The sequence below is a fragment of the Pinus tabuliformis genome, chromosome 8 (assembly GCF_031772625.1).
Source record: "Pinus tabuliformis cultivar Carrire ecotype Pingquan chromosome 8, CPIR1, whole genome shotgun sequence".
In the NCBI taxonomy this organism is placed as follows: Eukaryota; Viridiplantae; Streptophyta; class Pinopsida; order Pinales; family Pinaceae; genus Pinus; species Pinus tabuliformis.
In genome coordinates, this window is record NC_142294.1 from 1,490,722,106 (window position 1) to 1,490,745,435 (window position 23,330).

At 37.7% G+C, this 23,330-nt stretch overlaps 1 protein-coding gene across 12 annotated transcripts in view; it reads left to right on the plus strand.

Moving 5' to 3' along the window:
• LOC149241464 (calcium-transporting ATPase 5, plasma membrane-type-like) overlaps positions 1-23,048 on the plus strand; it is a 314,590-nt gene extending 291,542 nt beyond the window's left edge. For all 12 annotated transcript variants that reach the window (XM_089373982.1, XM_089373983.1, XM_089373975.1 and 9 more), the window contains 12 exons: positions 10,353-10,412; positions 10,828-10,992; positions 11,112-11,228; positions 11,348-11,446; positions 11,538-11,675; positions 11,770-11,870; positions 21,400-21,445; positions 21,572-21,706; positions 21,874-21,981; positions 22,181-22,272; positions 22,398-22,495; positions 22,674-23,048. In XM_089373982.1, coding sequence (XP_089230108.1) covers positions 10,353-10,412; positions 10,828-10,992; positions 11,112-11,228; positions 11,348-11,446; positions 11,538-11,675; positions 11,770-11,870; positions 21,400-21,445; positions 21,572-21,706; positions 21,874-21,981; positions 22,181-22,272; positions 22,398-22,495; positions 22,674-22,735 — 1,221 coding nt within the window. In that variant the 3' untranslated portion in view covers positions 22,736-23,048. The remainder of the gene's footprint in view (positions 1-10,352; positions 10,413-10,827; positions 10,993-11,111; positions 11,229-11,347; positions 11,447-11,537; positions 11,676-11,769; positions 11,871-21,399; positions 21,446-21,571; positions 21,707-21,873; positions 21,982-22,180; positions 22,273-22,397; positions 22,496-22,673) is intronic.
• The last annotated feature ends 282 nt before the right edge of the window (positions 23,049-23,330 follow it).

Here is a 23,330-nt window from a genome sequence, read left to right on the forward strand (position 1 = left end):
CAAATAAGTACTTTCATGCCTATCATAGTGGCATTTTAGCTACAAATAACTACGCAAGCATTTGGTGCTATGGAAGATTTACTTCTTGGTTTGGAACTAAAAACTTTGAAACATCGGTCCTGCATATTGCATTTAAGATGATATTGGTAATAATTAGTTTTAGCCTGTTTTCGTGTGAAACTTTTCTATCACATAAAAAACATGTCTAGAATCTGCATAAAATGAGAAACTGCGAAGTACCAATATGAATGTTCTTGGCTAATTTATTTTTCTGAGTAGATTTTGTGGTTTGCATTTTCTTGCATTTTTAATGAATTGTAAGTTAGACACCAAATGGAATATTTTATGCTCCACTGGCTATCTGCTTCATGAGCAGTTCAGTTTTAAGAACTTAGGTCTTGAGAGAATTTATTGCTTATCATTAGTTTATGCCTAAAATCATTTTCCTTTGTGAAGTTCAAACGTTCATATCCACATTATTACAGGAGAGCTTGAGAATCGAAGACGCACATTTCACAGGCTCACTGCTCCACTGCTTGTCAGTTCATGTACATTGCAGGCTAGCCTCTCGACTGTCCCATGCTCCACTACTCGAGAGTCGAGACACATCGACATCGAATGGTGAACACTTAAACTCATGTAAAGCTAAATAAGCGTGGCAAAAGCTATGTTAGGTTTTTAACACTTGAGTCTTGAAATTGTAATAACCATCGACCTTTTAAACTTTTAACCCACTCTCGACGACTTAAGTCTACAAACCATTTTCGGCATAAAATAGAGCTAAAACTGAAACATTTCCAGAAAATCGTGTTTCGTACCACAATTTACTGATTTGTATCACGATTTTCGTGATGCAGATCCAAATTTTCCAATACGTTTCCAAAAAAACCGAAAAACGACATTGATCCGACTAAAAAAAAAAATGCACTTTCAAATTTTCTAAAACGAGAGATAAGGATCCCGATCGTTTCCATGGCGAATCGTACGAGTTTCCGGATCTGAAATGAGGATCTCCGTTTCTAAGGGTTAGGGTCAGCGTTTCTGGCAACTTAGCTTCCTGACCTCTGGAACTAAGAATAATTTTTCCTTCCAAATCGAACTGTCTAGCTGAAACAACTGCCTTGTCCCTCAGCGCTGTCACTCTGGGATAACTCGGCCCTCTTGTGCTGCCTCTCCAGATTTGGAATATCTTTCCTCCGGATCATTGTCCTTGCCCTTACTCACTGTTTCAATCTCACTAGCTCTCTTTGGCAACTGACTGTTGCTACTCAGGAAATCAATTTGCTCATGGAATCAAACTGCTCAAGTGTCTTCCCCAAGTGCCCATCGACTTCCTCTTATAATCCTCTATTGGGACTCCAGCGACCAAGATTAAATATTAATCAATGGTTAGGATCATCTTGAACTCAATCCGTGTTAGTTTCTAGATCATTCATGCCTTGACTTAATTAATTCTAAGTAATTAACCATATTCCCTAAGTTTAGACTTGGGAAATATTTAAACATTGGCTAATAATCTAATTAAGTCATTTCTAGGTAGAATTTCCAGAAACTTTTTTTGGGTTTGGAGATCACATGTATTCTAGCCTCTCCATAAGATTTTGTGGCTATAACACATCCGATGCTACAAAAACTAACACTCTCTCTTAGCGAAGAATGTGTTCTAGTGCTCTACTGCACAGTCTATGTCAGGGCCTTGTTCTTTGCATCATCTCCTATCACGCTGCTGATGACTGTCCGTTGTTGCCCACCAACCACTGCGCAACTCTAATATGCGTTGTATCTGTGTTGTTGCTAACCCTACTAAGCTGCTACCAACGCTGCATCTGCACTGCAACTCCCTCTCATCTATTGTTGCTGCTACTGCAGCATTTGCAACTAAAAAGCATCCTAAATACTGAATCAATTGTGATCGGTATGATGCATCTGTCACACAAATCTCTGACTGCTGCTAGTATTTGCACTGTCATTGAAGAAAGTGCATTATTGTTGACTTTGCATTGTTTCCAACTCTGCACTGCGCTCCCCAGTATCTGACTGCTACTAGAATCTGCATTAGTCAGTCTGGTATCAGACTGCATCTACTAACATTGATCCATCATGCTACTGAATATTGTGGGTCCCCAAAGCAAGCTATTGATCCAAGAGGTGAACTCCTCAAGGATCTTGCTCATCTGGCACACTCGAGTCTCATACTCCACCTCCTCCTGGATCTGGTGCCATTATCTCCTTTTGAGCCTTGTCCCTTACTAGGACCTTTCTTCACTTTGGAACCTGCGCTAGACAACTTGCGCTTCCTCTGATACCTGTTTCTGACAACTGGAAGTCAATTTGTTGCCTAGCTCTGCATTTTGGCTAACTCATATGGCCACTTTTGCAAAGTACCAAAATCTGCGAAACACAAAAGCTGAGAAAAATAACTCTGAAAATCCTCCCTCTTTCCTGTTTCATTTGCTACTTGTACTCCCTTTTGGAGTGAGAAGATTTGCTCATAACTACTGCCAATCTGCAACCGGAAAAATTAGATCTCTAAAACTCGAGATCCCCGAAGAAAAAATTTCCCTCTGTTGTGTGTGCTTTTCCCTTCCACTCGATATTGGTTCCGCCATAGCGAACTACTGCAAAACTATTGCTTCCAACTAGAGATCTACTCTGTGAAAATACCGTTGCTCACTTTGCCTCTGGAATCACTCAATCTGGAGAGATCCAATTTTTCTGCCCCTCACTTAGAAAAATCAAATCTCCTCAAGTAACTCAACCTTTCGACAAAGTGATTGTGTTGCCTTTGGGGTTTTGATTGTGAAAAATCGGAAACCCGAATACTATTGCAGCAACTAGAAATTATTCAGTGAATTATTATTTTTATCTAAACATTTATTTACTGCTTCCTACAACAAATACTAAATGACTCACACTGCAACCTACACAAATAAAACTGCGGAAGAATAAATGTTAGATGAAATGCTAGCACATACATAAATTTACACAATTATTTTTGGACCATTGTCCTCGAAAAAACTTCATTTGGGAAAACTAGTGCAACAGTGAGGGTTTTATTTATTATGCAACAATGAAATTTGAGTACATCTATAGATACCCAACTGGCTATCCAAACAAGAAGAAAATTTGAGTAAAATACTGAAGGGAATTACCCTTCTCCCACAAGAAATCTCTCGCTGGACTTTCGCTATGATAAACTTGACCTCCTAGAGCACTGCGTCAACCTCTATGTTGTTCTACGTAGCTCGCTGGATGGCTTGCTTCAGATTGGGCTCAGATGAAGTCGTTTTGACTCTGGATGTTGAGAAAATCGTCTCTCTAGCCCTTTGGGACTCTTTCCTTGCCTTTGGAACTGAGAATGATTTTCCTTCTCTCTAAATCGATCTGCCTGATTGAAGCACTACACAATGCCTCAGCGCTGCCTCTCTCGGATAATTCGACTGACTTGATGCTACCTACATGGATCTGAAAAACATTTCCTCCGGCGCACTGTCTTTGCCCCTTACTCACTGCTTCGATCTCACTGGCTCTCTCTCCGGCAATTGACTGTTGCTACACAGGAAATCGATTTACCAAGGAAATTGAACTGCCCAAGTGTCTTCTCCAAGTGCCCATCGTCTAAATCTTATAATCCTCTGTTGAGACTTCCTCAAGTGTCTTCTCTAGGTGCCAAGATAAGATCTTAATCGATGGCTAGGATTAACTTGAAGTCGATCTATGTGAGTTTCTAGAACATTCACACATTAACTTAATTAATTTTGATTAATTAGTCATATTCCTTAAGTCTATGCTTGGGAAATATTTAAAAATTGGCTAATAATCTAATCAAATTATTTTCTAGGCAGAATTTCCAAAAACAATTTATGGGTTTTGGAGATTTCTTGTATTCAAGCCTCTCCACAAAATTTCGTGGCTAGAACACATTCGATGTTACAAAAACTAACACTCCCTCTTAGCGAGGAATGTGTTCTAGTGCCCTACTGCACATCTTGTGACAACACCCGGTTTGTGCATCATCTCTTGTCACACTGCTGATGTCTGGCTATTGTTGCCCTCCAATTGCTGCGCGACTTTGATATCTGCTGCATCTGTGTTACTGCTGACCCTGCTAAACTATTGCCAACACTGCAACTCCCTCTTCATCTATTGTTGTTGCATCTGCACTGCAACTCCATCTTCATTTGTTGTTGTTGCAAATGCAGGTCCTGCAATTTAAAAGCATCCTAAATACTGAATCAACTATGATCAGTTATGATGCATCTGTCTCCCGAGTCTTCACTGCTACTAGTATCTGCACTATCACTGAGGAGTCTGCGTCGCTGCTGTCTTTGCATTGTGCCACCTACACTATTGCCAACTCTGCATTGTGCTCCGCAACATTTGACTGCTTCTAGACTCTGTTCGAGAATCTAGGGCAAAGTAGTGTAAAGTGATTCTTTGTTGCTTGATAACAATTTGTGATGTACTTTAACAATTTATCTTCTTCTTCTTATTAGTGTGTGTGTTTCGTCAAACTGCTATCAAAACAAAATAACAACACAAAGTTTGGCTCTCTGCCAAGGACAAACCCTCTCCACACTTGACAGGAAAACCCTTTGTAAGATTTATCTTATTGAAGCTTCTTATTTGAAAAACTACCAAACCCTAGATCCTTTACTATAGGATCCTCCAAGCACAAGTCAAATCCTTCCTCTTTCTGCACTATAGCTTTTGGCACATGGTCCTCTATTTTCTAGCACTTTTGCTCCTTAGTACTTCGTTCTTTTTTGTTGCTTGTCTAAGTTAGGAAACCCTAAAATATTAGGGCTTCTCTACTTCGCTATAAGGAGGAACTTCTTCGCTTTCCTTGGAGACCTTGTAGACCTTGTTATACATTCAAGTGAGGTCTCTCAATATGCTGCCTTTATCTGCTGTCAAGTCTGCAACAATCTACTTCTGAAATCTTCGCACATGTGGACAAAAACCCTAGAACAATCCTCCTTTCTTCGCTTTCTTTTCCTTGCTTCTTCGCTGGATGGGGGAGGCCTTGTAGGCCTAATTACTAGCCCAAACCATGAAAAATATGCTATTGCACTTTCACTATTGATCTGGCCGTAGACTGTCCTTATTCCTTTGCATGTGTGATTGTTTTCTGCCCTAGAAAACAGTCCTGCAACTTCGTTGTCCTTCCTCCTTTCTTTGCTGTCCTTGTAACCCTTTTCCTGCCTTATCTTCGTCCCTTTTTAGTCTTCTATTGTATGCGGATTTCAGAGTGAGATTGTGTGTTATCTTTTGGAGTGGACAACCTCTATAAATAGAGGACTGTCCCTCCAATTAAGCTGACTTGACTGGCTCCCTTTAGGCCGACTTACAGTTTGCATTATAATTCAACTTTTACCCATCGTATTGCTGCTTGGAGACCACGTTGATGCTAGGAGAGGATTTGACCATGCTTGGAGGTGTTCCCTTGACCTTGTATGATGTTATACATGATGTAACATGCCCTCAAAGGGTCTTATCATAATTACATTTTGACTTTGACTCTCTAGAAGCACTTCAAAATGCGCTTGACCTATTTTCAATGAGCAAGAAACTCATTGATAAATAATACAAAAAATAATTTCTCTTTTCTTGAATAAGTACAAATATCAAAATTACATTTATGAAGACCTAGCCTAGTTACATTTCCTTCAACAGATTGCATCTGTCACTTTTGTATTTGAATGTAGCTACTGCCACTGATCCATTTTGCTACTGAATATCGTAGGTGCCCGTAGCCTTGTATTGATCCAAGGGGTGGACTCCTCAAGGATCCTGCCCACCTGTAGCACTCTAGGGCTACAAAACCAAGTCACTCCACATCACTCCTGGAGGTATGTTAGCAAACATGGCGTAGTCTTCCTCCAACCTTGAGGACAACCTATCGATCTTTTATGATGTTGCTTGTTGGTCTTGCTTCTCCTTATTGTCTTTCCTTCTAAGAGGACACTGGGCACTGTAGTGACCAAGCTCACCACATCTGAAGCACTTGACCTTCAACAGGTCCTTCCTCTTCTTTCGGTGCTCCCCCTGTCCCTAACTGGGACCCTTAGATGCAAGGGCCACATCATTCTCCTCATTCACCTGCTTCTGTCAGCTGATGCTACCATTGATGGAGCTCTTTAGAAGAGCTCACCTCAATTCCTCTTCTTTCGGTGCTCCCCCTGTCCCTGACCGGGACCCTTAGATGCGAGGGCCACATCCTTCTCCTCATTCACCTGCTTCTGTCAGCTGCTGTTGCCATTGATGGAGCTCTTTAGAAGAGCTCACCTCAATTCCTCTTGCTGCAAGTCAATCCACATCTTGTCCCACTCTGGTAACATGTCTCTGCCCATTATGGTTTGGAAAAAGACCTGCCAATCCTCGGAGACACTGTTGAGTGCTATTCTCACAAGCTTTTTGGGTTGAGGCGCTGCCCCAACAACTGACAACTGATCCAAAACTTCCTAAATCATGGTGAGGAAGGGGTCTATGACTTCCCCCTTCTGCATCTGGATGAGCCTCAACTTCTCCTCTAAGTACATCTTTCGCTGCTCGGAAGTGCCCTGGTACAATGTGGAGAGAGTCTCCCATATCTCTTTGGCAATTTCTTTGCCAGCTTTGTGTGAAACAATGTGACCTCGGACTCTGTCTAGGATCAACCTCTTTTCCCGCTCCATCTCCTTTTTGTACTCCTTTAGCTGATCTAGATCATGGCGCATTGCTACCATTGCATCACTATATGTCATTAGGCCCTATTCATCTAGAAGGAAGGACATCCTTGCCTTCGAGATGACATAGTTGGAAGCTCCATCCAACCTGTCCTGATCTGGCAGTATCTTTGCCAACTATGTGTGAAACAATGTGATCCTAGACTTTGTCTAGGATCAACCTCTTTTCCCGCTCCATCTCTTTTTTGTACTCCTTTCCCTGATCTGGATCCTAGGGCATTGCTACCACTGCATCACTATATGTTATTAGGCCATATTCATCTAAAAGGAAGGACATCCTTGCCTTCAAGATGACATAGTTGGAAGCTCCATTCAACCTGTCCTGATCTCGAAGTCCAACAGTGGCCATCTCAACAAATGTCGAAACTCTTCTCTTCCCTTTTAATCAGCTGTTGCTAGGCTATTCACACTCCCTTCTGGAGTGAGAATCTTTGCTCACAACAATTGCTAATCTGCAAGGGAAATTGAACTTCTTGAGACTAGAAGTTCCTTGAGGAAAATTTTCCCTCAGTGTGTGCTCTACTTCCACCCGATGCTAGCTCTGCTCTAGCAAATTGCTGCAAAATTACTGCGTCTAGCTAGAGATCCTGCGAAAATACTGGACTACTCCCTCTGCATCTGAAATTTCTCAATCTAGAGAGATCGAATTTTTTTGTCCCTCTAAGAAAAATCAAATCTCCTCAAGAAACTCAGCCTCTTGGCATGCTTCACATTGTATAACCACTTGGAATTAAGCACTGATTTTCCTTTTGGTCCAAGTAATATCTCCCACATATCATTTTTCCTGTTGGAATTGTACTCCTTTGCTATGGCATCTTGCCATAGCTGCTCATTTGCTGCCTCCTCATGATTGGAAGGCTATCAATGATGGAAGACATTGGTGTAACACAACTAGGGAATTTCTTAGGAGGATGTCTTACCAGAAAAGTTGTTGAAGCACCAACTTTCTCTATTGCCTCCTGCAATGTCTGTGTAAGTTACCCTTGCCTCTTGGTTGAACTGGGTGATAAAAGTATCTTTGTACTTGTATTGGAACCTATCTAACTTGAACTCCTTGAAATATGTGAATCAACACTTGGGGTAGCAAGCATTGTATCCTTAATCAACACTAGTGCCTCTTGGGAAGACCATGCATCCTGATCTACATTCACATCCTGACTTACTAGTATCTTCCCTCGAGAACAATCACAGATCTTGTAAGCCTTAAAATACTCATTGTAGCCAACTGGAATGCCCTTCAGTTGTAGGTTTGAAGCTTCATCCTCTTCTCTTTTGGAACATGAATGTAAATCAGATTCCTAAATTTTGACCTTCAACATCCTATGAGGACATCTGTTTAGTATGTAGACTGCAGAATAACATGCTTTTCTCAAAAGGTTCATGGGTAGATCTATGTCATGAATCATAGAATTAGCAGTCTTTACTATGTACCTGTTCTTTCTTGGAGCAATCTGGTTCTATTGTGTGGGTTGTACAGTGCTATCAAGCCCCTCTTGATCCCAACTTTCTGTAGAATGAATCAAATACATTGGAAGTACACTCCCCTCCACTATTTGATCTCAGTACCTTGATCTTCTTGCCTCTTTTGTTATTAACAAGAGCTTTGAACTCTTGAAATATGCTTAAGCCCTCATCCTTGGTATTCATAAAATATAGCCAGGTATTTCTGGAAGAGTGATCAATGGAAGTGACATGTTAAAGATTACTTGTCAATGATGCTAATGACATATGTGTGGAGATATCTGAATGAATTTGATCAAGAGTCCCTCATGATTTGTGTTCGTTGCTTGGGAAAGAAGCATTAGCATGCTTGTTGAGTGCATGTCCCTTGCACACTCCTTTGTTCTCCACCTTCAAATTAGGGAATCTGGCCGCCATGCCTTTTAGAAGAGGTAAGGAACCATAGGGCACATGACCAAATCTTTTGTGCTGTAGCTCATATAAACTGTGACTATTGGTCAATAAAGCTCTTTGGTTGATTGGATCTCCTAGCAATACCTAAAAGCCACCCTCCATGATTCCTTTGGCCAACACTCAACTAGGATTGGGGTTACAACTTCTAATGATCACTTCTGAATCATCAAACTTAGTGCTATTCTTCAAATATGGTAGACACTAAAAAGGAGATTTCCAGTCATACAAGGAACATATGCTACCTAATGTAGATCGAAAATTTCTCTAGCTGGGATGCGGAATGAGATAGACCCCAATCCAACCACTAGGTACTTTTCCATCATCACTAGGATTCACTTGCATGTCAGTGTCTTTTTCCTCCAACCAAAGTCACTTGATTTGTGTCTTTGTTTGAATTTGGACGATAATGAAGTTAAAGAAAAAAATTCACTTTTTTAAAACCTTTCATAAAATTTGCTTTGAAGTTCATATATATATATATATATATATATATTTGCAAGTAAAATTTTGGCCATTGGGTACTGCTCAGGGAAGAATGTCCACCTCCCTCTCAGCCCAAAGGCAAGAGAGAGGTTGCTGGTACTAGGTCAGTCCCCAATATAGACTCACTTAAGAGTGCAACAAAGTTACTCTATTCCAAAGTATCAACATGTCAACTTACGAGACTTGAACCTGGGTGGGGATGATAACAACTATTCCCTGGGTGGGGATGATAACAACCACCCAGACTAAACTGATTTGACATATATACATATGATTTAAATATGTATATTTAATGATATAATTAATCAATTTATTATAATCTGTATAATTTTATTAAAACAATATTATATAAAGTTATATATACATACATCAAGTTTTTAATATATTTGAGTTTATAAAATTGCTTTTGATTGTGGAAGAGCTTTTCTTCCCCAAATGTAACGACAAATATAATGGCAACATATTTTAAGATAACATACCTTGGATGAACAATATAGTGAACAGCTTCTCCTACCTGTATAGGAAACTATGCTATTAGTCAATGTTGCAAACATCATGTCTGAATATATTGCCAAAGATCTGGATAGAAACTTACTGGCAACATTGGGGAGAATATTGGCAGACTTCAAAAAATATTCTTTTTTTTTTCAAATTTTTTTAACATCTTAAGCAAAACCAAATGCACTGCCACATAAATATGAAACTAAAACAGATATATAAGATGTATAAGATGTCAAGCGATACATCACACATTGCACTATACTAGTGAACAGATTATACTACCTATGTGACCAAAATGCTACAGAACATTGTGGTTTATTTTCATGGAAGATCTGTAGGAAAAATGACTTACAAGTTAGAGGTATCCACAATATGGGTGAACTTTTTGTTTCTTCTGAGGGTGTGTATGACTTTATTATAATGCCCAAACTGCATTTACAGCACTGTAAAGGTGCTTAGTTTTCGAAATAAATAATTTTTGAAACAGAATTTTCAGGGAAATATGTTACAACTACATGATTTTATTGAATTCAGATTAATAATATGTCCTCTATAGACTTGTTGCTAAAGAATGTCTTTTGAATGTAAAGGATTGGTCCATGTTATCTTTTTGTTAATGATTTCTGTTTAACTACTAAACATATCTTCTAGCCCATGAATTGCTCTCATGTATTTTGTTTCACCTTTGTTTATGTCGAGCATAACAATAGACGTTAAACTGTGCAGGATCCATGCAGACCTAATGTAAGAGAAGCTGTGAATATATGTCAAAAGGCTGGTGTGAAGGTAAATGGTCAAAGATACTATCATGTGTGCTTGAATGAGTAGTGCTCTTGGAATGGTTGTTCATGGAAAGTCTATTGTACATTGCATGCATGCTTTAGTTTTTATTCTGCAGGCAACAGACCAAAGATAAAATCACATTCTATGCTTTGCCAATGAAATGTTACTCATGTTCAGTAAAACCATCAAAAGTGAGGATTCATAGTTTTCACCATAAATGTGTGGTTTGAAGCAATTCATGTTGATTTTGTGACTTTAAAATTTTAAATGCAACGATGAGTTATGATATTTATTTATGTTTTCAACTGGCTGTTACTTATGAGTTTCAAGAAAAATGTCTAGTCAAAATGTTTTGGATTGGTGATTTGACTTGTTAAGCCCTTTATTTTGTGCTGTTATTTTTTATTGATTTTTATAGGTTCGCATGGTGACTGGTGATAACATTTACACAGCAAAAGCTATAGCTATTGAATGTGGCATACTACAGCCAAGCGAAGCCACAGAACGGTATGCTATCATTGAAGGTAGGGAATTTCGCAGCTACAGTGAAGATGAGAGGCTAGAATTTGTGGACAAAATTTGTGTAAGTATGCATACAGCATTTTCCAGCTCCTCTTTTCACACAAAAATAAAGTGTATACCTATGACAACATCTTGTAAATGAAAATTGTAATGGGGGGGACACCATTTGTTTGCCTGCAGGTAATGGGAAGATCCTCACCTACAGACAAACTTAACTTGGTGCAAGCACTGAGGAAAAGAGGTCATGTCGTGGCAGTAACTGGAGATGGAACAAATGATGCACCTGCACTTCATGAGGTAGATTTTATTGTTGTATACTGCTGTATATTTTGATTCTGTAACCCAGTCTTCCCATTACAAGGATATTTTCAGTTTTATATTTGATGAACTTATTTTCATATTGTCTTGGTTTTTAGGCGGACATTGGTCTATCCATGGGTATCCAAGGAACAGAAGTTGCCAAGGAAAGTTCAGATATCATCATTTTAGATGATAATTTTGCATCAGTTGTGAAGGTTTGTTACAAACATCGATAATTGTTTTAATCCTTGAAAACTACTTGCCTTTTTTTCAGAAGTTACATATTCCTTATGGTTGGTTTTCCAGGTAGTTCGGTGGGGTCGTTCAGTTTATGCAAACATTCAGAAATTCATTCAGTTTCAACTCACTGTAAATGTTGCAGCCCTCGCGATTAATTTTGTTGCTGCAATTTCATCAGGAGATGTTCCTTTGACTGCTGTTCAGGTTAGTCTCAGATTCAATAATAATTGGGGATTGATCTGTTTCCTAGATGTTCCTTCTTTTCTTATGTATTGGATCCAACCTTTCTTTTCTCCAGCTTCTTTGGGTCAACCTTATCATGGACACTCTTGGAGCCCTTGCGTTGGCAACTGAAGCCCCAACTGATCACCTCATGATCCGGCCTCCAGTAGGGCGCAGGTAGGACATTTGTTATAAAGGACAGTTCCTTAACTAAAAATATAAGCTTGGAACTGCTAGGATTAAAAGCTATATAATTCTTGCAAATGCCAAAACTTATTGAAATAGAGAATATGGGACTAACAGCGAATTACATCACATGGTTCTGTTTGAAATGAAGAACAAACTAGATGCATGTACCAAACCCAATTTACAAATCAATTGATAGTAAGGCATGCGCTTTTGCAAATGTGATATAAATGATAGTTGGCATGAAGCTATGTCTTCGAAATTTGAAGCAAAAAACTGGTTCCAATACATGCTCAGGTTTAGTTTTCCATGTTTGAATATTTGACAAGTCACCCTCATATACTGTTTCCTGCCATAAAAAATGATAGACAGGATCTTTCGTTATTATTTGGGAGACCAAATGCATTTTGCCAGTTTTTATGGCGTGTTGCTGTTTGTAGACATTAATGACAATTTCAATTTGGTAAATGGAACATGGACTAAAATGCAATTCATTTTGCAGCCAATAGGCTGCCCCACAAAATATTGCTAAGCTTTGAGTCCCTCGATTTGGATCCACAATCTTTTTTAGGGGGAGAAATACTGCTGATATTAACAGAAAATCTGATACAACACTTGCACAAAAGGGCACAATTATCTAAAATGCCAAAATAAAGGCCTTCAGGTCCAATTAGATCCCTGATGAAACAATCACATGCATCTCTTAGAAGGACACTGCTTTAGTAGCACAGTTAGATCCTTGAGTAGAAGCTATCTAAAAGAGATAACAAAGAATACACTATGACTGAATGTTGTCTTACACCACATTTCTTTAGAGTATACGATATGAAGGGAGGGCATTCTCATTTATAATTGAAAGGACTACTGGAGTCAACACCACCTAAAGGGGCTGCTTTTCAATGGATGTCACCGAAGAAATGTCAGGAGGACTAAATTAAGCTCCAACATTCATGAGTAGCCTTATAATTTTGAAATAGATGGAGTGTCTGAAATGTTGATTTTACAAGTGCAATACACACAAGCACAGATTCCTGAAACTGATAATTATTTCTAATGATATTGATATACTTTTTAACACTTTCACATTATCATCAAGCAATTATACTTCAGAAATTCAACCATAATTGTTGAAAAATGTGTAACTAGGTTTGGCCTTCATAAACATGAAATGTACTTTTGATTCTTGTATATTGTAAAATCAAAGAAACATTATTATTATTATTTTTGGAGCATGGGTTTCATGCTCAAGGTCTTCTATTTTAGAGGTCAAGCACCCATTAAGTGCTTCTAGGGTTTGTCCTAGGCAAAAAAGTCAAAAGAGTCTTCTTCATATGTTGAAGACCCCATCAAAAAAGTCAAAAGAGTCTTGTTCATATGTTGAAGACCCCATCGGGCACATTGTATCTTGTAAAAAGAATTATTTTTGTATTTAAGAGTGTTGGAATACCCTCCAAGACCAAGTTGGCCTAGAAGCTAAGAAGTTGGCCTATTTTGAGGAGCCACGTCCACCTTAGAAGCCTATATAAAGGAGGGAACTCGATCTCCTTTGGACACACATTCATCTCTCATCATCTATACAAAGGAGAAAGGACAAGAAGGCTAGTGAAAAAGGAGAAAGACGAAGGAAGAAGTTTTTGGGCTAATTCTCTCTCACACAAGCGAAGAAGAAAGGCTAGGGTTCGCTGCTGCAAGGTCGAAATTCTCAAGTTGCTGGAAGAAGAGCCTAATAGGTCACCTTCTAGCCCTAGACAAGGAAGCAAGCCAAGCAAAGTTGTTGTGAGGCCTTGGAAGGCTAAATTTTGCTCGCATGTGTGGATGCAATAACAGTTGCAAGGTGTTGAAAATTTCAGACCTGCAGTAGAGGTTGAAATTCTAAAGCTAGGGGTCGAAATTGTGTTGCTGGAAGAGATTTGACTAGGTTTGACTTAGACAAAGGAAGCACGTCATCAAGGAGGTCAAACTTGGACTTGGAAGGGTATTGGTCTTGGTCTAGAGGTCTTGAAATTTGTCAATTGAAAAATCTATAAGAAGAGAAGAGATTTACGGTTTTTCCTCTCAAGTAGAGAGTTTTTGCAATTTGCCCCCGGGCTAGTTGCCTATATCCTATGTTTTTGTGTACTATTGTTCTTGTTTTGGTAGTTGTTTGATGATGAGAACACACATAATAATAAGAGAAGAAGCTAATAAGAAAAGTAAAAAGACATCACAAGCAGTTATCAAGAAAAGAGAAATCATCCTAACTACTGCCCTATAGATTACTGCCCTATCAGAGCTAAAGTTGGCTAAGGGCATGATGAAGATATCTACTACATTGAAGAATTTCTTAAAGAAATGTACAAGGGTAGCAAGTTATCTCAAGAAGGGAAATAAAGAGTTATGGGATCTATTTTCTCCCAAGAAGGATATGACCAAGATATCTACAAAGGACAAAGGACTATTCCTAACACTCACTGGCACATTTGAAGATGAAAATATGTGGGTGATTGACAGTGGAGCATCAAGACATGACTGGTGAGCACAAGCAACTGAAGGCATTGTCAAAAGGAAAATCTTCTTACTCTGTTGAACTTGGTGACAAGAAGAGCTATCATGCGAGAGGAATTGGATCAGCCTTTCTAGAGCTGGAGAATGGAGGAAATATTCATTTAAACAACATCTTATTTGTTATAGGTTTGCATAAATAATCTACTTTCCATTTCATGTCTAGAAGGTAAGGGAGATAGAATTGCTTCCATAGATGGAAAGGTTGTAGTATGGGATAAAAACTATAGCATCAAAAATGCAATGATGATTGGGATTCGTGAAGGAAGACTCTACAAATTATTTACTCCCCTCGCTCAAGCTTTGGTTCTCAGTGAAGTCAGCCCATGTGAACTCTGGCATAGAAGGTTTGGTCACTTTCACTACAAAATCTTACCAACTCTATATTCAATGGTAAATGGCATCCCCGAACTCAAGGAAGATCATGAAGGAGTATTCAAGGGATGTGCATTGGGTAAATATACCAAGAGACCATTTGGAAGCAATGCTTCAAGGTCAAAAGAAATCTTGGACCTCATTCATTCCGATGTTTTTAGTCCTATGTCTCCAAAGTCTCTTGGTGGTCATCTCTACTATGTAACATTCATTGATGACCATTCAAGGAAAACTTGGGTTTACTTGATGAAATCCAAGGATGAAATATTCGTCAAATTTCAAGAATTCAAAGTTGAAGTGGAGAACCTTACAGAAAGGAGAATAAAGATATTGAGGTCTGATAATGGAGGTGAATATACTTCAAAGGAAATTATAGCTATTTGTAAGGAGTCTGGGATTAAGAGGGCGCTGATAGTTCCATACAATCCCGAACAAAATGGAGTTGCAAAACAAAAGAATCGATCAATTGAAAAAACTGTAAAAGCCATGTTACATGATCAAGATTTGCCAAATTTTTTGTGGGGTGAGGCAACAAAGACAACTGTATACATTCAAAATCTAAGTCCCCATTGGTCATTAGAGAATATGACTCACGAAGAAGCATTCACTGGGTAGAAACCAAGCTTTGACCATCTTCGAACTTTTGGTTGTCTTGTCTATATTCTTATAACGAAGGACAAGAGAAAGAAATTGGATCCATTGGGCATGAAGGGAACAATTGTTGGCTACAATAATACTTCTAAGGCCTATAGGATCTACGTAAAGGAAGGACTCTGAATCGAAGTGAATAGAGATGTGATATATGATGAAAGTGTTGCATTTAAGAAATGAAAGGATCTCCCGATGGACTCTGATGATGAACTTCCTATATTTGAAGAGGAAGGCCTTAGCTTTGTTTTGCGATCTTCAACAATTGACGGTCAACCTGGGTAAAACCAAGATTATGATCTTCAATGGGGTGAAGAAAACTTCGAACCTTCACTTCCTATTCAAAGGGAAGGAGGTTGAGATCACCAACACGTATATGTACATGGGGGTGCAATTCTCAAGTCCCCACTTCAGTTTGTGACCAGCGCTTCAGCCTCAGATCAACAAAGGATATGGATCCTTATCCCTTCTCGAGAGACAGTGCTTTCAACATCACTTCCAGGACATCTCGTCCAAGATGAGCCTCATTGACACCTTGATCTATCCCACTATTCTATATGGCTTAGAGATTTGGGGACCGTCTTTACTTGAGTTAGATTGAGCTTTAGTTGAGAGAGTTCAGATTCTTCTCCACCGCATCATTAGATGCAAACAGACAGTACCTCAGCACATCATCCTTGCAGAGTTTGGAGCTCAACCCTTTCGACTTGAGACAATCTTTAGTTTGGTCTTATTCTTGCATCATGTCCGGGGATTTGCAAAATTGATAAAGAGTAGGGAGCGTTACCCTTACTTGGCATATTTCTCTTTTGAGACTATTGCTCGTTCTACTCCCTTGGGCCAGTATAGATGTTGGTTTATAGGAGTTTCAAATCTATTAGAGTCAATGGGCATTCAGTTGGATCGTCTTCCTCTTTTTCGATGTTCTTTAGATGCTCTTGGTCACCTTCTACCTACTAGACAAGAGTTGAACAAGATCATCAGGGAGGACATCTACAAGCAATTCGTCCAACTCACCTTGGTCAATCCTTCGCGAGGGTTGCGCCCTACGATGGCCTTTTACGCTGAGCGCTTCTTGGAATTGAGAGACGGACTCATTATTCGACCCCAATATATGTTTCACCATTGGATGCATGATCTTCACATTCCTCTAGGCCAGTTTAGAGTAGGTTCTCATAGACTTCGGGTAGAGACGGACCACCAGATGAAAGACGAGACAGAATCTGCCAGGTATGTCATTTACAGGAAGTAGAGACGTAGGTGCACATCATTTTTAGATGCCCTATCTACTACAAGATTAGAGGAAGTTTCCATTGCTTGTTCAAAGACTGTTAGACCCTCGCAGACTTTTTAAGGTATCCCAATCATAGATGTTTGGACCTATATATGCAGGAGGCTCTCAGGTTCTAAGTGCATATTCTTCAGCCTCCCATTAGACCAGACCCCACACAGAGGATCACGACATTTTTCAGGGTACTACCTTCAAACAGGGGTACAAAGAGAACGATTGATACTGTTTCATATCCAAACTCTAGACGAGTGAGGATTCGTGAGACCTCACCCCGCCACACAAGCTCTCAACAGCAAAACAGTCTCAGATTAGTCCTTGGGAGACAGAGTAGGTCCCCCAGACCTCAGCAATGCATGAACTTCCCTAGACAACAATTTAGTGGAGAGTCTGCACCTCCCACTAGCCCTTCATTAGACCAGCAAACTTTGTGGAGTTTTTTCCAGTGTTCTTCAGTCAGCGTCAGATGTTAGGAGAGATGGGTCTAATCCTTAGACCGATTAGCCCCTGGATCTTCTCCGTCAAAGCATTCCATACGTTGTATCTTTTATGCTTATGCATTGTACCTTTTATATTCATGCATTGTATTTTTTATAGGAGAGTTTGGTTCTCCCACGTTGTATGGACATCATTGTACTCAATAATCCCTTTGACCTACTTTGTGGTCATTAGTTGGACATAAATATAATTATTTTTATCTATCTTATCTTCAGGAGAGTACCAAATTTCGTCTCATGAAGGTATCGTATTTGTTGTTTCATCTAAACAAAATAGATCCCACAATTTGCCAAATTCTTCAAATCAGAATTGCTCTCCCATAACTTGTGTCTAAACAAGAGAAGATGTCTAGTTAGGGTGGGATTAGCTCCAGGGTGGGATTAGCTCCACTGAAACTAGAGAAAAAGATTGGATAGGGCGGAATTAACTCCATTGAAGCGAATTAAGAAGGGGGTCTAAACCTAGAGCCGTAGGCTCAAAGAAAATAGAGACAAATTAATCCAATTCAATAACGATCCAAATGATTCTAACCCTCTTGTATTTATAGATTTTCTTGTGGGGGTTTCTCTTCCTTAATTATTTGAGAGGGGTTCTAAACCTTTAGAGCCTTAGGCTCAAAGAAAATAGAGACAAATTAATCCAATTCAATAATGATCCAAATGATTCTAACCCTCTTGTATTTATAGATTTTCTTGTGGGGGTTTCTCTTCCTTAATTATTTGAGAGGGGTTTGTGGCAACCCCCAACTTTGGGCTTTTTGCCTTAGCTTCCCCAAAACTTTACCCCATGTTGCCCAAACATTCGGTAATTTGAGGTTTTCCCTTTGATCAGAGACTATAGCCTATGAGGATTGATAGACTACATCGTCCCTTGGGGCATTAGTCCATAGGAGACATTACAAATTATAATTTCATTCTAAATTATTATTATCATTATTAATTATAAAATGAATTAATATATGAGTTAAACATATAGATTTAAAAAAAATATGTCACAAGATTTTTAACCATGGAGATTTTTGAACTTTTGTTACAATACCGGCTTACTAATACCACATACCCAAAAAAACATAAGTCATGTTCATATGACACATTTTCATGTGACATTTTTTTAATTAATCAATTTAATTAAAAAGGAAGAAAGTGAATAACTACTTTTTGAGATAAATCTCAACTTTTGATTTGTGGCTACTACTTAAAATATTTTAGAATATTATTCTGTGGAGGCATAAGTCATGTTCATATGACACATTTTCATGTGACATTTTTTTAATTAATCAATTTAATTAAAAAGGAAGAAAGTGAATAACTACTTTTGAGATAAATCTCAACTTTTGATTTGTGGCTACTACTTAGAATATTATTCTGTGGAGGTATTAACAATTAAATTATAATTCTGGAAGCCCTATTCCAAAATAGAATAGACATGTCAGGGTTAGAAAGTTTTTTTTGTTTTTTGTTTTTTTGTTTTTTTCCTTTGTTATGTCAGGGTTGAAAGTTTTTTTGTTTTTTTGTTTTTTTCCTTTGTTATGTCAGGGTTGAAAGTTTTTTTGTTTTTTCCTTTGTTTTTTCTTTGTTAATAATTTGTTGGTTTTTTTCCTTTTGTTGTCTCTATAGATATAGAGACATGACATGATTATGTCAGGCCTGAAAGTCTCTCTTTTTTCTATATATATAGAGAGACATGGACAGGTTTCTCAATGGATCACAACTGAGTAGTAAAACTGCTTAAAAATGATGAAAATTTAATTAGTTTTTTTTAAATGGAAGAGAGTGAGGTGACGGCTCTAAGCACCATCCACTCTGTTGTGGGCTGTTAAATAATAAATCTTCTTTAGCATTCAAATTTTATAGTTCTCTTCCACGCCCTTAAATAACATTTTATTTTTCATGAACCGATGTTTGTATTCAATGTTTGCAATTATTCTCTTCCACCCGATTTAATATTTTACATGATTCAATATATTTATGTTTTACCTTTGCTAAAAGTGAGCACATTTCAATTCTGTGTTCACACCGTGTATACACTGATCATCAATATATTGTCATTTAAATATTAAATCTTTGGTTGTCTCTATAGATATAGAGACATGACATGATTATGTCAGGCCTGAAAGTCTCTCTTTTTTTCTATATATATAGAGAGACATGGACAGGTTTCTCAATGGATCACAACTGAGTAGTAAAACTGCTTAAAAATGATGAAAATTTAATTAGTTTTTTTTAAATGGAAGAGAGTGAGGTGACGGCTCTAAGCACCATCCACTCTGTTGTGGGCTGTTAAATAATAAATCTTCTTTAGCATTCAAATTTTATAGTTCTCTTCCACGCCCTTAAATAACATTTTATTTTTCATGAACCGATGTTTGTATTCAATGTTTGCAATTATTCTCTTCCACCCGATTTAATATTTTACATGATTCAATATATTTATGTTTTACCTTTGCTAAAAGTGAGCACATTTCAATTCTGTGTTCACACCGTGTATACACTGATCATCAATATATTGTCATTTAAATATTAAATCTTTGGTAGGTATGCTCCTCGTTAGTATATGCATATACTATATAGGAATGGATGAGATGCAAGTCTCTTTCATTTCATTCAGTTCAAAATGATCAAGATGATTATGTCTGTTTCATTGTAAATTTAAAATTCTTATCTGATAAACAAGATCCGAAAGAAATATCATTATAGAGTTTAGACATAGATCCAATGCGTTGCACAACTTGTACTTGTATTAGACTCGCCTAGCTATTGACTAGGCGACTCGTACAAGAATCGGGAACGATCCATATAAGACTTGGCAAAATTCAGAGAAAAAAAATAAAACAAAAAAAGTCAAAATTTGCTGCTACGGACAGGTCTTATATGGGTCCATACGAGTTTGATACCAATCATATGCGAGTCAACGAGTCAATGCGAGTCTTATGCAAGTCAGCACGCATAAAGTTCTTATGCACGAGTCTATGAGAGACTCGTTTTGGCATATGACTCATCAAGACCCACAAGTCTTGAAGGGTCTTATAAGGGTCGTGCTTCACTATAGATCTCAATTACAATAACAACCAAGGATTGCATTTTTCTAGGTCTTCAAGCTTATGAACAAATATTGCTCAGGAAAAGCTTAAACAAAAACTACAGCCAAGATTCTATGCGCCATACCAAGTATTTCACGAGATGGGAGAAATGGCTTATGTATAGCATTTGCCAAATAGTTCCCTGGACAATCCATGTATGTTGCCTTGTGCGAAGCTAGGAAATAAGGATGTGCACACGCCTCTATACCAAAATTTGCTGGAAACATAGTATTAGAACCTGTAGGGATACACGAACTGTGTACCTGGACTCTTGGGAGACAATAAATAACTCATCTAATGGAAAGACACCCCTGTCGAACACCACGCATGGAAACATGAAACTCTGTGCATCAAGACAGTAAATAAATCTAATAGAAAGACACCTTTGTCGAACACCACACATGGAAACATGAAACTCTGCGCATCAAGCATCTAACATTATCACTGCTTATAGAAATAAGCCCCTCTAAAGTGGGGAGGACATGGTGTGAGCAAACTTCACGCTATTATCTGAAGCAAATCAAACACTATAAATTAAGTAATAGACAAATAATGTACAGACAGTTTTGGGGGATTTTAAGAAAATGGTAGTATTTAATGGTGCAGCAGAGCCATACCCTTCTCTAAGGGTTACAAAATACAGGAGTTACACCTTTTGCCTAGTAAGTTCTAGGAACTCAACAGATTCATAATAAAGAGCGCAGTTTGGAAGTAAATCTACTATCAAGGCATTATTTGTATATTTAGCACGTGTGGTTTGATTTATAGATCAATTGCAAATGCTCTATAAAATCACGTTAGAGAATTGTTTAGGGAGCACTTCCCCTAAATGGTTCGTTTTCTAATCTCATCTGGTTTTTATGCAGAATCTTGATTATGGGCATCATTTCGATGTTCCTGTAATTAGACATTTTTTTATGCAGAGAGCTTTTAAGATGTTTTGTGTGCTCTGCTCTGGAAGAATATTAGATGTGACATTAAAAAAAAAAAAACCGTATTTGGACTTTTATTTAGCTGGTTTGAAGTTGTTCTTCGAAGTGTCAAAATACAAATTATCACCGTTGTTTACCTTTTTGGTATATTGTATGCAGGGAACCCCTCATCACAAACATTATGTGGAGAAATCTCATTGTTCAAGTAATGTATTCACCTTCTTGTAATGAATAAAAAATCTAGTATCTTAAAACATAATATGTGAATAAGAATTGTCTCAGATCATATTATGAATTTTAAGATGCACTGATGGTTTTTGAAAATGTGCAGGCTTTCTACCAAGTTACAGTCCTCCTTGTACTTACATTTAAGGGGAATGACATTTTAGATTTAAAGCATGATAAGACAGCCCGTGCAAACAAAGTGAGAAACACTGTAATTTTTAATGCCTTTGTCTTTTGCCAAGTAAGTTTGCAGATTGAATTCTTATACACTTTTTCTTTGCTACGAGTTTTTTTCACTTTACTTAGATATGTTCCTAAAGTATTATTTCTCTCTTTAAATGCTTTGCCCGCAAAAAGTCCATGATTGTTCTGTAACATTGGCTTGACTGTTTTTAAATGGTCACGTAGATATTCAATGAATTCAATTCAAGGAAACCAGATCAGATAAATATCTTTCGAGGATTGCGTTCAAGCCATTTGTTCGTTGGAATTATAAGCTTTACACTTGTTCTTCAGGTAAGCATAGATTAGTGCATGCTGAACCATTGGCAGCGTAAATGCTTGAACCTAAGGATGGGGAAGGCATTTGACCCAGTTTAAGCAACCAAAATCATATTAAAAAATGCCGGAATACTAGCCGCCGATGATCAAATGCTACGTTGTTCTTCCATTGAAATTTTCAAGTCTTCTAAGCTTTATCAGAATGAATTCGCAGGTTTTGATTGTTGAGTTTGCTGGGAAAATTGCATCAACCACTCCCTTGAATTGGAAAAAATGGCTTATTTGCATTGTAATTGGTTTTATAAGGTTTGAAAGATTAATCCCTTAAATGTTTCAATTAATGGTAGTTCATTGCTTTCATATGGTCTTCAATTGCTGTATATTGGTTACCTGGAATTTATTTTAAACATTTATGTAAATTTGTGGTACAGTTGGCCACTAGCTGCCATTGTGAAACTCATTCCTGTACCGGAAACACCCTTATTTGATTACTTCAGTTTGAAGAAATCTAGGAGAAGACGTTCTTCAGGTAACTGGCTATACTTAGCTTGAATCACAATATAGCCAAGTCGTATCGTTCTTTGATTATGAAATTTTGGGATCTGCATTCGCTATTCTTGTGTGTAAATTGGTTCTTTTAAATAAATATATTTCATGCTATTTCATGCTTGAAACCTGATTAGGTATTCAATGTTTGGTTTTGGCAGAACACAGGACAAAATCTGACAGAAAAGATGAAGGACTAAATAATCATATCGAAATGCCATAAGAACAGTCAATTAGTAGTTTGGAGATTACATTGCTATTAGATGATGAACTACAGAAAATTCCCAATCACATAAATGTGTTCTCTTAACCGTCAAAACATGCGTACTACATAATTTTTATACAGTTCAAGTCAGCGTCTTCGAGGGAGATAAGGAGGTTTGAGAGAATATATACAGCATGATAAGATAATTAATATAGATGTGGAATCATAATTTGACCTGGAAAAATCACATGCACATAAATGTTCTCATATATGTCTAAACATTATGCACCTCATAATAACTATCAAGTTCAAGTTTGTAATCTTTCCGGAAGATGAGGAGATTTGATAGAACTTTTTGATCGTTTTTAATTTTAAAATGTTTACTAATTTTTTAAAAATGAATGCTTTAAATTGTTTAAATTAATTTTTGTAATCTTTCCGGAAGATGAGGAGATTTGATAGAACTTTTTGATGGTTTTTAATTTTAAAATGTTTATTAATTTTTTAAAAATGAATGCTTTAAATTGTTTAAATTAATTTTTGTAATCTTTCCGGAAGATGAGGAGATTTGATAGAACTTTTGAACGGCATCAATTATATTTGGATGGTTTTT